This window comes from Vigna umbellata, chromosome 10 (genome assembly GCF_029865625.1).
Source record: "Vigna umbellata cultivar VRB3 chromosome 10, Vumbellata_1.0, whole genome shotgun sequence".
Taxonomy (NCBI): Eukaryota; Viridiplantae; Streptophyta; class Magnoliopsida; order Fabales; family Fabaceae; genus Vigna; species Vigna umbellata.
This window is the reverse complement of record NC_142174.1, coordinates 20,713,329-20,731,416: the sequence shown is the minus strand read 5'-3', so window position 1 is coordinate 20,731,416 and position 18,088 is coordinate 20,713,329. Positions and strand designations below refer to the sequence as shown.

At 36.2% G+C, this 18,088-nt stretch overlaps 1 protein-coding gene across 1 annotated transcript; it reads left to right on the top strand.

Moving 5' to 3' along the window:
• Positions 1-14,269: 14,269 nt before the first annotated feature.
• LOC124820636 (uncharacterized) lies at positions 14,270-17,385 on the top strand. Its single transcript, XM_047292376.2, has 7 exons — positions 14,270-14,582; positions 14,659-14,859; positions 14,995-15,273; positions 15,507-15,609; positions 15,800-15,918; positions 16,090-16,206; positions 16,421-17,385. Exons 1-7 carry the CDS (start codon positions 14,394-14,396, stop codon positions 17,114-17,116), a joined length of 1,704 nt encoding a protein of 567 aa, XP_047148332.1. The 5' UTR covers positions 14,270-14,393; the 3' UTR covers positions 17,117-17,385.
• The last annotated feature ends 703 nt before the right edge of the window (positions 17,386-18,088 follow it).

Below are 18,088 nucleotides of genomic sequence, written 5' to 3'. Positions count from 1 at the left end.
AGCGAGCGAGATGCAGTTTGATTTGGTGGTATCAACACCAGCAGCTGGGGAAGTTAGGACGTCTACAATGTGTGTTAGATGCCCTATTGAGGTAGAAGGACGTAGGTATAAGGTGAATCTCATCTGTTTGCCTCTCAAGGACTTAGAAGTAATTCTGGGAATGGATTGGCTGAATACCAATCGCATTCTCATAGATTGTGGAGCTAAGGAGTTGATTTTTCCGGAAGAAAATGAAGAAGATTTGAGTGTGACGCTCGGCCAGTTGAAAGAAGATATCATGGAGGGCGCAAGTTGCTTTTTGATTATGACGCATGAAGACATAGGGGTTGCGGATAAGAGCTGTGAACGTTCGTCCAATAAGTATACTGAAGGACGAGCGGTTGTGGAAGAATTCCCGGACGTCTTTCCGGATGAGGTGACTGGACTACCACCCGTTCGTGAAGTTGAGTTTACCATTGATCTGGTAACAACTGCAGCTCCCATATCCGTTCAACCATACAGAATGGCACCTGCTGAATTGGTTGAGCTTAAAAAGCAAATTGAAGAATTGATGGACAAGAGGTTCATCCGTCCAAGCGTGTCCCCTTGGGGAGCGCCAGTGTTATTGGTGAAGAAGAAGGATGGCAGCTCTCGGCTTTGTATTGATTATCGTCAATTGAATAAGCTGACCATCAAAAACAAATACCCATTGCCTCGCATTGACGACTTGCTGGATCAATTGCATGGAGCGAGCGTCTTCTCAAAGATAGACTTGAGATCGGGCTATCATCAGATTCGTGTTAAGGAAGGGGACATCCAGAAGACGGCCTTCCGTTCTCGTTACGGACATTATGAGTATGTGGTCATGCCGTTCGGTGTGACGAACGCTCCAGCAGTCTTCATGGACTACATGAACAGGATCTTTAGGCCGTACTTGGACAAGTTTGTGGTGGTGTTCATTGACGATATTCTCATCTACTCCAAGAGTTGTGAAGAGCATGAAGAGCATTTGAGGTTGGTACTTGGAGTGTTGAGAGAAAAAGAGTTGTACGCTAAGCTGTCCAAATGTGAATTTTGGATGAAGGAAGTGCAGTTCTTGGGTCACGTTGTGTCGGCTGGTGGGATTTCAGTTGATCCGGCTAAGGTACGAGCGGTTTTGGAATGGGAGAGTCCACGCTCGGTCACGGAAGTGAGAAGTTTTGTGGGGCTCGCGGGCTACTATAGACGTTTCATTGAAGGATTTTCTAAGATAGTAGCACCGTTGACTCGTCTTACAAGGAAGGATCAACCGTTCGCATGGACTGATTTGTGTGAAGAGCGCTTCCAAGAGTTGAAGAATAAGTTGACGAACGCTCCAGTTTTGGTGATTCCGGACACTGCCAAACCCTTTGAAGTCTACTGTGATGCGTCTCACCAGGGTTTGGGGTGCGTCCTTATGCAAGAGAAGAAGGCAGTGGCGTACGCCTCTCGGCAGTTGAAGATACATGAGAGGAATTATCCGACGCACGACCTGGAGCTGGCAGCGGTTGTCTTCGCTTTGAAGATTTGGAGGCACTACTTGTATGGATCCGTTTTCCAAGTCTTCAGCGATCACAAGAGCCTCAAGTACCTCTTCGATCAGAAGGAGTTAAACATGAGACAAAGGAGGTGGCTTGAGTTCTTGAAGGATTATGACTTCGAGTTGCTTTACCATCCTGGAAAAGCGAACGTTGTGGCGGACGCCCTAAGCAGGAAGACAGTGCATGTCTCGCTAATGATGGTGAAGGAGCTGCACTTAGTGGAGAGTTTTCGAGACCTAAGGTTGCAGTTTGAGTTGGAGCCGAACAGTATCAAATGCTGCAACCTTAGGATATCCAGTAATGTGTTCGACCGAATCTGGATGAAACAACGAGAGGATGAAGAATTGATGAAGATTTTAAGCGCGCTCGGTACGGATCAAGCCAAGCATTTCAACGCTGGAACGGACGGCATGTTACGTTACATGGGACGGACGTGCATTCCCAATGATGGCGAGTTGAAGAGGATTATCTTGGAGGAAGGACATCATAGTCGTCTCAGCATACACCCTGGTATGACTAAGATGTATCAAGACCTTCGACGTTCGTTCTGGTGGCCAGGAATGAAGAATGACATCGCTCGTTTTGTGGCATCTTGTCTGACCTGTCAACGAGCGAAGGCGGAGCATCAGAGGCCGGGCGGCCTATTACAACCTTTGGAGATTCCAGAATGGAAGTGGGACAGCATCTCAATGGACTTCGTGACACACTTGCCTCGCACATTCAAGAATCACGATTCCATTTGGGTGATAGTGGATCGTTTAACGAAGAGTGCTCACTTCCTACCCATCAACCTGAAGATGTCATTGACTAATTTGGCCAAGCTCTACATCAAAGAGATCGTTCGTCTGCATGGAGTGCCGTCCAGCATTATCTCTGACCGAGACACAAGGTTCACCTCTCGGTTTTGGCAGTCGTTGCAAAGTGAACTGGGCAGCAGACTCCAAATGAGTTCAGCGTACCATCCTCAGACGGACGGTCAATCCGAGAGAACAATCCAGACGCTTGAAGATTTATTGCGAACGTGCGTACTCGATCATATGGGCGTTTGGGACGAAGTATTGCCGTTAGTAGAGTTCACCTACAACAATAGCTTCCAGTCAAGCATTGGGATGGCTCCTTTTGAAGCCCTATACGGACGTAAATGCCGCACACCACTTTGCTGGTTTCAAGAAGGGGAGAACGTATTAACAGGACCGGAGCTCGTTCAACAAACAACTGAAAAGGTGAAATTAATTCAAGAGAGGTTGAAGACGTCCAGAAGCAGGCAGAAGTCATACGCAGATAAGAGGAGACGACCCTTGGAGTTCGAAGCTGGCGATCATGTTTTCCTAAGGTTAAATCCAACTACGGGAGCAGGAAGAGCATTGCGTTCAAAGAAATTATCTCCTAAGTTCGTGGGGCCGTACCAGATCACAAGAAAGATTGGACCTGTTGCATACGAGCTAGCCCTACCTCCACAATTGTCCAACCTTCATCCAGTGTTTCACGTCTCGCAACTTCGAAAGTACGTAGCTGATCCCTCGCACATATTGGAACTGGAGGACGTTCGTCTTCGCCAAGACCGAACGCTGGAGATGAAGCCGATTCGAATTGAAGACGAACGCACTAAATTACACAAAGGGAAGGACGTTCGTCTAGTGAAAGTGGTGTGGGACGACAAGACTGGCGATTCTACTTGGGAAGTTGAGGATGCCATGAAGGACTTATACCCTCATCTATTCCCTGGTAAGACTTAATTTTCGAGGACGAAAATTTTTTTTTAGTTAGGGGGATTGTCACGCCCCATTAATTACACTGATGAGTCACCACTGTGCTTCCATTAATGCACCGTGACACGCACACCCTTCCATTAAAACGCACTCACACTCACACTGCGTGCATGCTGACAAGTGTCACTTTGGAACGTTCCCAAGAGTTAGTGGAATCCAAGTGGCAGCACGCGGATGGACGTTCGTCCTACGTGGGAGGAGAAATTAATTTCTCTGGAAAACTCTTCCCATTCCTCTGCACACTTCATCTTCTTCCTCCAATTCTCTGATCTCAAACTCTCTACCTTCTCTCTAGAACCCCTGCATCTTCTCTCTTCTGCAACTCACCCTTCTTTGCTCCGTTCGCATTTCAGCACCGTGAGAAGCGTCCCTGCACCGTGAGCTTTCCAGCAAACCGATTGGTTTTGGATTCTGAAACGGGTAAGTTTCACGTCCTCAACCACCCTCCATTTCAACATGCAAACTTCCTTTTGAATCTGCACGAGTCTTCTCTGAACCGTTATTTGGGTTTTTGAAATTTTAGTTTAAGGAAATCTTGGGTTGAAACGTAAAGGGTAGAAAAGAGGGTACTGGAGTCTTGTTTTCTTTCTCTGAAGAACGATCGCACGTTGCTTAATCCGGGTAAGGGAAGCTTATTGGTTTAATTCATGTTTGGTTTAATTCATGTGATCTCTGTACTGCATGTGAGTGTGTGAAGTTTGAAAATATAATTATGATTCTGAGATGATATATGAAAAGTGATGCATGTATGTACTGAGAATTTTATGCTTGTATATATGAATGATCTGTAAAGTTGAATGTTGTATGATCTTGGTATTGAATGATTGGATATGATGTTTAATTCAAAGCTTGAGAAGTATAAGATATGATATGATATGATTAAATGAATGTAAGTATACTGGAAAATATGGTTACTGTATGTGGAATGTAAATATGAAAAGCCTATGAAAATGAACGTTCGTTATCGATACGGTCATTGACCGTTCGGTATTAGCAGTAAATTCTTGACGTAGTTGGACCCTTTCATTTGGAAAGGACTCCCTTTGAGGACGAACGCCCTCTTATATAGCATTACGTGTGAGCAATTGGCCAGACGTACCCTTCATGAGTGTTGCGTGAGATTGAGAAGCTTGATAACATCCCTCTTGAACACTTAGTCAAATTGTAATACAAAAATTTCAAGTATCTTACCTTATATAAAGCTCAAACTTCTTAAATTTTGAATCAGTGAAAAGTCTTGACCTAAAAGCGTACGTTCCTAAGTGGCGCTCGGTTTTAGACCGAACGCTCGTCCTAAAAATGTACATGATAATTAACGCTCGGTCTGATACCGAACGTTCGTCCAAAGCGTATGTGATAAAGAACGCTCGGTCATATACCGAACGTTCGTTCCTTCTTTAAATTATCAGCGAACGGTAATAGCGTTCGTCCGGAATTGAAATAGCGTTCGTCCATACATCTAAACAGCGTTGTCCAATAGTTCTATTGACGCTCGTCCAAGTCCTCAGTGACGTTCGTCCAAAATTCACTAAAAGCTTATTTTCGCGCTCGGTCATTGACTGGCGTTTTGTCTCCTGAATTAAATCTTGTCCAGTTTATTTATCCAAACAACTTGGGACTTTACCTATCCATTGGATTCGTTCAAGTGTTACTGAACTTAGATTTTTTCTAAGTATTATTTGGATCGTACTAGAATCAGTTCATTTAACTGATTCAAAGGAGTCTTTCTTGGTTTAGCTCTTGACGTTCGTCCTCGTTATGAAGGGGAGTGAACGTTCGTCTTTTTACGAAAGTGGAACAAAGAATGAAAATGTATTTAAGAGGATGAATTAAGATGTGCGAACACTATGAGAAATGAAATTGTGATTGTGGAAATTGAACGAGCGTTCCAGGGAGGAACGACTCTTGGTTGAAAGATTGAGAATTGTAAAGTATGAATGTGGCAAGCTTAGCTGGCGGGTCATCCTGATATTCCGTGAGTGCTCGTTCTCACGTAGAGAGGAGCATGTCATGCGTGGGAATGGCAGGAGGTCTTAGTCCATAACTGTAACTTGGACAGAACGGACTAACCTCAGGTGGCAGCTGACGAGTATTCCAGCTCTTCCACCTGGGTGCACGGACGTCGTAGCTACACAGAATTCATACATGTCCGGACGGTCAGTCTAGTATCAGGATTTTGGTTGAATTAATGTATGATTTGAATGATTGTGTCGTGAATAAAATTATATGTTGATATGTATAAACTGTATGTTTGACTTGAGTTAAATTCAATAAGCTTACCCTTGCATTTCCTTTGTGTTGTCTTGTCTATGTATATCCGTCTTGTCAAATGCAATGATCATCCGTGTGGATGTGAGCAGAGGGAGATGCGTCCCTGGAGCAAACTCTTGAAGAGGAACTCATTGCTGAAGAAAATTTAGTAGAAGTTGAGGTGAAGGCCGAACAGTGAGGCGTTCGGTTATTTAGCTAGTGTAATTAGAGTAGCGAGCGGCTGTGAGCGAGCGCTCTTTTTGTTGATCGTAAATAGTTGGACGTTCGGTAAAGTTTTTGTAAACCGTTCGTCCTTGTTCTTTTGTGAACGCTCGTTAATTAATGAAAGGCCGTTCGGCCGTTTATTTAAATCTGTTTCCTTTACTTTTAAAACTGTTTGAGTTATTGATACGTGTAATTATTCTGAGTATATGGTTGATGACTGTATAATTTTGGGATGTTACAAATTGCACGTAATAATTTATAACTTATATAAATTACACGTAATAAAATTTATATAGTATTGTTAACAAATTTAGATCATAATTTAATATTTATTATATTAATATGTAACCGTAGACTTTTAACAATCCCAACCCAATTTTGTTAATGTTCAGAAAATTTCTGGATACATATATAAAACATTAATTTTTTACGTAAATTTAAATGTTGTTTATTTAATTAATCGATACATCATTATAGTTTAATTAATTTGAAACATTATTATGAAAGGTACCTTTGTGTTGTCTACTATCGTAGGACTATTTGATTTTCATATTATACGATGGAAAAAAATAAATAAACTATTTAAAATAAAGTTGACTTTTTAGATTTAATAGCAATAATCAATTTTAAAAAAAATGCTTTTTAAAATTCAGTTATTGCCATAACCTAGTTTAAAGTTAATCTTTAGATCATACCATTAGTGTGAAAATATAAAATTTTAATTTAGATTGATTATAATTTGTAATTAGTGAAAAAAAAAATTAATTTTACATCAAAGGATAATACTCTTTAACGTTTAATAGGTTTTTTTTTTTCTATTATGATTCATTCAATTTGATCCCACTATTTTGAAATTTCTCAACTTGATCTTACTTTTCTAAAAAGGTAAATATATCTTACTTTTTAATATAGTTTGAATTAGATTAAATTTTCAATAGAGATATCACTTTCGAATGCGATAGTGTAGCTAGTAATAAAAGGTTAAAGTGTTTGTCAATGAATAATGGTATTTTGACATCAGATTTTTTTTTTTTGTATTCATTTGATACTTTCTTTTATTCTCTCATTCTTTTTTATAAATACAAAGATAACTTTGTTAAAAATCATTTAACTCTTATAAAAATTTGTCAAATGGTGTGAAAGAATTATTTCCTTTTCCGATATCAAAAGTGCCTTAGCATGAATACAAAATAATTAAGGACAATAATGTACTTAATTCTCTGAGTGATGACTCAAAATAGACTATTTTATTGGCCTACACATGCATAAAGAACCCAATTTAACGACCGGGTTGATACAAAAAGTGTCCATTATATTGAGTTGTCGGATTATTAAAGGAAAATTTTAAGTACAATTCATCATGTCAGGTCAAATTTTTTCTTTTGTTTATGTCATTCATCTTACTCCTTCATGTGCTATTTCTTTTGTCATTTATGTACTAATCATATTATATTTCTCATTCTTAATTTTCGCTATGAAGTCAATCCAAGTGAAAGCCAGTTCAAATCTGGTGTTAGATTTTGAAAGTTTCCAAGATTAAAATATGCCAACCACCTTACTTTTAGTTGTTTTATAATTTTTTTATCAGTAATAAAAAAATTACACATACAAGTTGTACTAATATAAAAAACATATACACAGATCCAAAGACAAAGAGAAAACAGATTCTTTATGTGCCTGGTAATAACCTGGTTAATTCCTGCACCGGTTAATTCATGCACTAGCTACTCACTGTAAGATCATACAACTTTGATACAATCCCCATATCAGATTATTTATACGTTTTGGTTTGAGACGTTATAATCTTATTGAAAAGAGAATGGTATGAATTTGAATATTAAAAAGACACACAAACTTAAACAAATCAATGAAAAAAAATATAATTAAAACATATATATGAAAAATGACATAATCTAATATATTGATAAGTCAACGAAAATTCATCAAAAGTATTGTCACACTTGATAAAAATCAGAGTTGGAAATGAGACGTCATCATTTATCAAATTGCTAAATCAAGAAAGATTCTTTACAAAAAATTAAGAATCAGAGTTTTAATTTAAAAACTAAGAGAATTCTCCTTCAATAAAAAAAATCAATTTTCATTTATAATGATCATTTGAAGTGTTTACAAATATATTTGGTATTGGCAAACAACTTAGAAAACTAAAAAAACCAAAAATATTGAACTCAAAATAATTTAAAAATTAAAAAAATAAAGAGCTCTTTCTAAACGAATTTATAAAATTAAAATAAATTACAAACATTTTAAATACTTAAAATTTATTCTATATTTATGTTTCAAGTCATAATATTCGTGTTTCCATTTTTTTTAATTGTAAAACTTCCTTCTTAAATTCTTTTTATATTGAAAAAAAAAAATCTTCATGCATACCCTTCTTTATAAAATAATTTATTCTAAAATATATATCACATAGATTTTATTTTTTGTACTTTGTATTAGATCTAAAAAGTCCTCTTTGCAACCTTAACAAAATCTACTCCACAACTAAATTACACATTCCACCATAGGTCTTTTTATATTTCTTCCATTCTCACTTTCCAATGCCCTTAAGATAAGAATCGAGCATAACTTCTTTAATTATAGTTTCCAAAGAAAAAAGAGATGTAAAAATAAATAAAGAATTACTGCATTCTCTGCTGCCACTGTTGATAAACTAGTATTGATGGTACTAGGAATCTCATTCAAGGACTGATTCAATCAGATTGATTGAAACAGGTTGAAAAAACCTACCATGTCCAGAAAATACACTGAAGATAAACCTCAAACACAGACAATACTGAAGCAGCAAATCATCATCAAACTTGTTCTATTAGTATTTTAAGGTTGTGAAAAGAGTAGTTGATGTGGTAGAGAAAATGTAGAGATAGTAAAATGTAGAAGTAGTAGTTGGAAGAAGTGTTATAGTTGTCTTTGTTGTTGTAGATGTTGGCTTCTTACAAATGGCAGAGTTCATGGGTATTTATAGACCCATAGATTATTCTAGAACATTTTAGCCACAACTTATGTGGAATGTTCTAGATTTTTACCTATGTAGAATATTCTTGATTTTTCTTCCTATCTTAGACTTTTCTTCCTATCTTAGACTTTTCTACAATATTCTAGAATTTATATTACATTTCAATTCCTCTATCTTAGGAGCTTTCTACATTCTTCTAGAAATTGCATTATACTTTAATACTCCTCCTTAATGCAAATTCGATAACTCCAAGCGTTGTGCACAGTAGTTCAAATCTTGGTCTTGGTAATGCCTTCGTAAATATATCTGCAATTTGGTCTTCTGTTGGGCAGTACTCGAGTCGTATTTGTTTAGTTGTCTCTTCATCTCGAATGAAGTGATATTTAATGGCTATGTGTTTTGTTCTTTGATGATGAACTGGATTTTTTGCTGTTGCTATTGTCGATTTGTTATCGCAATAGATAATAGTCGGTCCATCTTGTGGTCCACCCATTTCTTCAAGTATTCTTCGTAGCCATATTGCTTGACTTGTGGTTTCAGCAGCTGCTACATACTCTGCTTCTGCTGTTGATTGTGCCACGGTTGCTTTCTTCTTTGATGCCCAAGATAAAATATGGATCCTAGTGAGAAAGCTTATTTGGACGTACTTTTCATGTCGTCCATTGATCCTGCCTAATCACTGTCTGTGTAGCCAATAATTCTTGAGTTAGTCATGGTTTTGTACCATATACCAAACTCCTTTGTGCCTTGTAGATATCTTAAAATTCTTTTTCCTACTCCGTAATGAATCTGACTTGGCTTTTGCATGAATCTTAATACAAGACTTGTAGCATACATAATATCTGGTCGTGTGGTTGTGAGATACAAGAGACTTCCAATTAAACTCCTATAGCGCGATGCATCTGCCTCTTGTGCTCCATCATCTTTTTGTAGTTTCTCGTTTACCACCAACGGAGTAGCGACAAGTTTACAACCATTCATCTTGAACTTCTTTAGTAGAGCTTCAATATATTTCTTGAGAGATAAATATGCCTTCTTTTTGTTGTTTCACCTCTATACCGAGGAAATAGTTCATCAAGCCAAGGTCAGTCATTTCAAATGTCTTCATCATGTCTTCTTTAAATTCTTTCATCATCTTCATATTGTTTCCTATATAGATAAGATCATCGACATATAAAGAGACAATGAGATGGTACTAACCTTGTGACTTAATATATAGTGTTGGCTCACTCTCCTCCTGAATCCTTGATCGATGAAGTATTTATCAATCTTGTTATACCATGCTCGAGGAGCTTGCTTCAGGCCATATAATGCTTTTTTAAGTCTTAGTACTTTGCCTTCATTTCCTTTGTTAATATAGTCTTGTGGTTGTTCAACATAAATTTCTTCTTCGAGCACTCCATTTAGAAAGGTTGATTTGACATCTAGTTGATAGATGTTCCATCCTTTTTGTGCTACAAGAGCTATTGATACTCTAATTGTATCTAAGCGAGCAACTGGAGCAAATGTCTCATTGTAGTCTATTCCTGGTTGTTGTGAGTAGCCTTTAGCAACTAATCTTGCCTTGTGCTTTTGTATAGTTCCATCAAGATTAAGCTTTGTTTTATATATCCATTTCACTCCTATGATATCTTTTCCATGAGGGCAATTTACGAGTTCCCAAGTGTTATTCTTCTCAATCATTTTAATCTCTTCTTCCATAGCCTTGACCCATACTTCTTGCTTTGATGCTTCTTCATAACAGTTAGGCTCAATCATGGCTATATTGCAAGTTTCATATATGTCTACCAAAGATCTTACTCTTCTTGGATTAGATTCAGGTGAAGAATCTTCCTATTGTGGAGGTGGAGAAAGCGTACCTGAATTTTCTGCCTCTTCTTGAGTTTCTTCTTGATATTGCTGCACTGGAAGTAGAATGTTGCTTTTAACAACTTTTTCTTCTTCCCAATTCCAAGAAGCATTTTCATCAACTTCAACATCTCGACTGATGATGATTTTTTTTGTTTGTAGGTTGTAGACTCGATAACCTTTTGACTGTGTGCTATATCCTAAGAATATTCCTCGTATAATCTTATCTTCAAGCTTGTGCCTCCTTTGATCAGGAACATGTATGAAGTAGATAGACCCAAATACTCGTAGGTGTTTAGCTGATGGCTTGTCTTGGACTGCCTTAGTTGGACATCTATTTAAAATGTAAACTGCAGTGTAGACTGCTTCAGCCCAAAAAGTATTAGGCATGTTTTTCTCTTTTAGCATTGACCTTGCCATCTCCATAACTGTGCGATTCTTTCTCTGACACGCCATTTTGTTGTGAAGTATATGCAACTGTAAGTTGTCGCTCTATGCCTTCATCTTCACAGAATTTGTCAAACTCGTGAGATGTGTACTCCTTGCCACGATCACTTCTAAGTACTTTTATCTGTTTTCCACTTTGCTTCTCAACAAGGGCCTTAAATTTCTTGAATACTCCGAAGACTTCTGACTTTGCCTTTAAGAAATAGACCCATGTCATTCTAGAGAAGTCATCAATGAAGAGGATAAAATACCTGTTGTTATGATGTGAAGGTGTTCTCATCGGTCCGCAAACATAGGTATGAATCAACTCTAATAAGTCTTTTGCTCTCCATGCTTTGTCTGTTGAGAATGGTAATCAGTGTTGTTTTTCGAGGAGACATCCTTCGCATGATTCATTATTCTCTTTCAAGCATGGAAGATCTCTCATCATGTTTTTCTGATATAAAAGCTTTAAGGCATGTGTGTTGAAGTGGTCAAATCTTCTATGTCAAAGCCATGAGTCATCAACTTCTACCTTCATAACAATATTAGTTCCAAGTTTGAAGCTTATAGGAAAGCTTCTATTTCTCTTCTCCATTTTTACTTGGCCAATTTCTATCATTTTACTATCATAAATTTTGCATGTATCTTTCTCAAAATGAAGAGAATATCCATTCTCCATCATTTGGCCAATACTTAAAAGATTCTCTTTAAGATTTGGAACTAGTAAAACATCCTTGATGAATTTCGTACCTTTTTTTGTCTCCACCATGACAGTTCCTTTTCCTTGAGACTCCACTGTGGTGCCATTTCCTAGCTGAACTTTGACATTGACAGATTTATCAATGTCTTTGAAGATGCTTTGATCTTTCGTCATGTGATTGCTGCATCCACTATCCAAGTACCAACTTCCTTCTCTACCAGGAGATTCTTGATTGACGTAGAATAAGAGTTTCTCCTGATTATCTTCTTCCGCAAAGTTTGCTTGATGCTTATTTTTATTACGACAATACTTTTCTACATGACCAAATTTCTTGCAATAGTGGCATTGAGGTTTTCCATGATGCCAACAATCTTTTTCCAAGTGACTTGTCTTTTTACATATGCCACATGGAGGATATTTTTCTTGACGAGTCATAGAGAAGCTTCTAGGATTTTCTTTATTTTTAGAAATTTCTTCTGTACTTTTATTTCCTTCATATTCTTTATTCTGAGACCGTAATTTTAGTTTTGATTGAAAGGCATTTTCAACCGAGTCTTCTTCATGCCTTTTCAATCTTTGTTCATAAGCTTCAAGAGAGCCCCATTAGTTGTGTTACTGACAATGTAGTCAAATCTTTTGTTTGTTCAATCGCGGTTGCGATTGCATCATATTTTTGGAGAATAGAAATTAAAATTTTTTCAATGATCTTTTTGTCAAGAATATTTTCCCCACAGGCTCTCATCTGACTAACTATTTCTTTTATTCTAGAATAGTAGTCTTTAATGGTCTCAGATTCTTTCATTCTTAATAATTAAAACTCTCTTCTTAGAGAATGAAGTTTAACATTGCGTACCTCATCACTTCCTTGAAATTCCTCATGTATTGTGTTCCAAGCTTGTTTTGTACTTGTGGCACCAATTATCCTCGGAAAAATTGTCATCAACTGCTTGTTGAAGAACAAATAAAGCCCTTGAATCCTTCTGCTTGTTTTCTTTCAACTCCTTCTTTTGAGCTGTAGTAAGAGTAGAGGTGTCTTCTGGAATAGTGAATCCCTCTTCTATGATATCCCATAAATCTTGAGAGCGGAAGAAAGTCTTCATTTTGACACTCCAAAAATCATAATTTTCTCCTTTGAAAATAGGTACTGGAATTGATGATGTTTGATTAGTAGTAGCCATGTGTTGAGAATATATTTGAAACTAGTAGAATGAGTTATAGTTTTGTTTGAGGTAGTTGAAAATTTTATCTACGCCTAGTAGATGACCGAACGTAGCTCTGGTACCACTGTTAGTATTTTAAGGTTGTGAAAGGAGTAGTTGATGTGGTAGAGAAAATGTAGAGATAGTAGAATGTAGAAGTAGTAGTTGGAATAAGTGTTGTAGTTGTCTTTGTTGTTGTAAATGTTGGCTTCTTACAAATGGTAGAGTTCATGGTATTTATAGACTCAGATTATTCTAGAACATTTTAGCCACAACTTATGTGGAATGTTCTAGATTTTTACCTATGTAGAATATTCTTGATTTTTCTTTGTATCTTAGACTTTTCTACAATATTCTAGAATTTATATTACATTTCATTTCCTCTATCTTAGGAGCTTTCTACATTCTTCTAGAAATTGCATTATACTTTAATATGTTCTGTCTCAAATTATTTACAGATAAACCTGTTTATTGTTGAGGAAATTGTTTGCCCTTTTTATATACATACAAATAAATCTCAAAGTTTAAATGAATAACATTTATTTATCTGTTTTTGGCGGGAATTAATCTTGCTAATTGCAACGTGAAAAGAAAGCAGTATTATATATTAAAAGTTGAGGAGACTTATTTGATTGAATTAACAAAACAAGATGATAAAGGAAAATATATGTACAAGAAAGGATGAAGGATTAGCACATGATAATGAATAATCTGATACCTACCAAACATAATAAAGGTTATTTAAAAACAACCTTTTCATATGTTAAGATGCGAAAGAAGTGTTAATTAGGATGACAGCTGCATCCTGGGTAAGTACGGTTTTCAAAGTCTATATTATGATAAACCTTTCATTTATCTTTACTTCCGCCTAAATCCAGGGCACGCACGTCACGTGATCGTGTTTAATTGATTGACCTCATAATTAAGTATTAGTACTTCGATTTGATTTTATAATCATTATTAATTTAATTGTCAAATTAATTGAAATTATAGTATTTTTTATAATTATAGTATTGTAAAAACTAATTTTTTCAAATTTGATATAGCATTTCAGTTGTTTTGAAGACAGGGGAAATATAACATTAAATTACTCGAATATAAGGTAAGATGAAGAGAAGGATAGGTGTAAGGGAATGATAGAACCTCATAGACAATAAAAAACTAAAAGAATATGCAGACTTTATAACTCATCCACTCATCAAACTTCATTCATGGGTGATTTTATAATTTTATAAGTTTGAAGTTAAACAGAAAAGAGAGAATACTAAGAAGAATACAGCAAAATATACCTTGTTACAACTCTCTCAACTATTTACAAAAAGACAAGCTTCTCATGTCCTATATATAAGCTCACACTACCTCTCACATTAGATTGCAAGCCACTGCAATCTTTGATCTTTCTATAGTTCCATTTTCCCTATCTTTCTTCTTTGTTTATATTCCACAGGGAAAAAAATGGTACTGTCCAGAGCGGTTAAGAAGGTTGCGGGGAAGCTTGAAAAGAGGCCAGCTGAGGCGCCCAAAACATCCATGGACATGGTCTTAACCTTAGCAGAAGCCATTAGGTTCGGTTATGCAGAGACACTCGGCAAATGGAACTTCTTGGACCTGCCAAGAGCCATCCTTTATACTATCATGGAAAAGGTACATCGATCCATTTCCAACTTTCTCTTCTTTCAAGGTTTCTTCATCAGTTAATGTCCTTACTGGGTTCTTATAGGGTAAGAAAACAGTTGCAATAGAATGTAAAGAAAGAGACGATTGTGTAGAACTGAAAGACCCAGAAATATTAAAGGAGTTGTATGAGATCAAAAAATGCTTGACACGCACCATGCTTTTCAGCAAAAAACGCTTTCGTTCCTTTCTATTTGCTGCTGGATTCGTCAAGGGAGATGTTCTCCTCCGGAAGAGAAGAGCTCGGGTATATACGTTTGGCTTCTTAATTGTTTTACCTTAGTATTCTTTCCATCTTAAAAACTGGTTATTTTGGTTTTCATACTTGAAGAGGAGGCAAATCAGTCAAATGTCAGTTTAAGTAACAGTTTCTTCTTGGCAGATTCTGAAGCCGGCTTTCACAGTGATACGTGATAAAGAATCAAAATGTTTGTTTCTGTTCATTCGAGGAACTCGAAGCGTAAAAGACACTCTGACGGATGCAATCGGTGCTCCCGTTTCCTTCAATCATTTCATTTACAGTGATGGTGAGCTGAAAAGGAACAACGTGATTTCAGGACATGGGCACCGTGGTATGGTTGCTGCAGCTCGTTGGATCAAAAAACACTGCACTCCTAAACTTCTTGATGAACTTCGTCAGTTCCCCGATTTCCAAATCAAGGTATTGTATTAGCCTTTTATGTTTTAGGAAAAACATTAATATTGTAATGTTCACCCATGATAGTTCCTTTTTCCTCCAATACCCTTTGTAAACCAATGTATCGTGTTTTACTTTCCACATTGCTTCAATTTACTTATGAACTGAAATTATATATGGTTTTTATTTAGTCATTGAAATCAAGAAATATTTTACATTTGTCTATTACCATAATTATAGTAATCTTTATTTAATAGATAGTTGGACACTCACTTGGTGGTGGCACTGCTGCACTGTTGACATATATGCTTCGAGAAATAAAGCAGTTCTCTTCATGCACTTGTGTCACCTTTGGCCCAGGCATGTGCTTATATGACTTCTTCTTCTTTAGTTCCCATCTAAAGTTTTAACTTGGTCCTGATTGAGTAATTTATTAATTTTCATCATGGTTTTGATATAGCTGAATCATCTCATGATCTTTAGTTTAACCACATGAAGAAAAATATGGGTTTTAAAGATACTAAAGAAGTAGTCATAATTTTTTATGCAGCTGCTTGTATGTCAATGGAAATGGCGGAATTCGGGAAGCCCTTTATCACTTCCATTATAAATGGTTATGACATGGTGCCGACATTGTCAGCTGTTTCTGTTTATGATTTCATTGAAGAGGTGCTCGATATAGTTCTTTCAACATTTCATGGTTTTGGCCAATATGTTCTTGTGTATTTATGTTAATAGATTAATTTGGGATAAAGTTTCTATCAGAAAATGGTTGGTTCTTTACTCAAGTTGGCTTTTACTTGGTCACCGCATAATTAATAGTGATCGCATGATTTACAGGGTCTTAATAAGCGTAAAAGATTCATAAAGTCTGCTTGCAGCGCAATTGGATCTCGCATACCATTTGCATCTAATGCAAAAGCCATTGCAGATCGTGCAGTATCCCGCGGCACCGAGGTACCTTCAACATCCCTTGTTTATGTTTAACAGTGGTTTTACACTGTGGCTGTGGTCATTACGCAGTTACAGCAAGAAAATAAAAATAAAGATAAAACTTCACATCACAACAACTTAATTACTTTTGTATAAGAGGAACTATATTTGACCCGTTGATTTTTTCCATACGAATTTCTCATTAATTACATTGAGATTTTGCTTTACATACCTAAAGGCTGTGATGAAGAGTAAACAAAGAACTCGGTCACTGATAAGCTGGTCCAAACGTGAGAATGCTGCGGCTTTGAAAAGTTCTAAATCAGAAAACTTGGCTGAAGCCGCTCAATCATCAAATACATGTTATGAAGGGACAGAAGAGTTAATAATCTCTGAGTTTACTAGTGATGAGGACGACGGATCAATATCCTCCAGTGAAGAATCTGATAACGATGACATGGATGAAGAAGAGGAGGAAATCATAGCTGCTACACACAACATTGCTAACGATGAACTGAATGAATATTACAAGGAGCTTCAGCTAGACACACAGGAGGATAATCCTGAAATCAATGGTGGCAAGGGAAAAGAAGAAGCCATAGAAAAAGGCATCATAGAAGGAGAGTTGAAAAATGATAGGGTTGTTCATAGTGAAGAAACTGCAGATAGTCCGGTTGCAACATCAGAGAATCCTGTTAGACATCATCTTTATCCACCGGGAAGAATCTTGCATATTGTTCCTGTACTTTCTTCTGAAAATTCTAAACCAATCCACTATGATGATGCTGATGCCAAACGTGTGGTGTTGTATGAAACTGGTAGAGAGCTGTATGGAAAACTCAGACTTTCAAGAGGGATGCTATTTGATCACATGACAGGCAAGTATCTGAAGGTGTTCCAACAATTAATCAATCAATTTGAGAAAGAGATATGAAAGGTTTTAGCTGACAGACTTCTTGAGCCTTAGAATTAAAATTGGTCTTTTTATGTTTGTTGCTTGTTTTGGAGTTGTAATATGTCTCTTAAGCCTGTCACATTTATATGTAAGATTAGTTGGTTTGTGAGGATGATGATCTTAGGTGGTTAAGTTTTTGTAGTACGAGAACTAGTGTCATATATCACCACCAAGAATAAAAAGGGATAAATTGGGTCTGACAAAAGAATCTATGTTTATATTCGCTCAAATATTAATATGAAATTTAATTCAACCAATATATGAACTAGATCGAATTAATGGTTATATAACTAAGCAGCTTAAGTCTATTAATCAAATAGAGACATCTAGCAATACACCTTAATAAAGTCTGGATAATACAAATTAATATTATTTTGCTTTTAAGAACTTTTAGAAAAGTATATGATATAATGTTTTATTCTATCATTTACATTTCTAAATTAAGAATAGACAAGTAAAATGTCAAATTTTAATAAATTACATTATCATAAATTAAATATTAATGTTTTATTGACAAACAAAATTTATTGATCTATGGGATAGATGTTTATTTAGAGATAATTATCAACAATTCCTTTTTATCAATAATTAAGCATTTTTTTTAATGGAACTCTGTGCTTCTAAAAATGAAGGTGTTTTAGTATGGGATTTGTTCATGTACCCCATGTTTTCTTCTTGCACTTCCATAGTATCACTGAAAGGACTTAGTTACTCCTTATTAAAAATTTGCACCCCCATATGTTAATGTACATTTAAAAATGTAATTTGCAATATGAATTATTGTACATTCCGAAATGTAATTTGTAATATGGATTGTGTTGTACATTTTCATTATACTTCTACAATTTAAAATGTAAATTTGTATTACAATTTGACATTCTTATTGTCTTCTAATTTTGCATTTCATTGAGTGTCTTTCAAATTTATATTATGAATTATATAATCTATAAT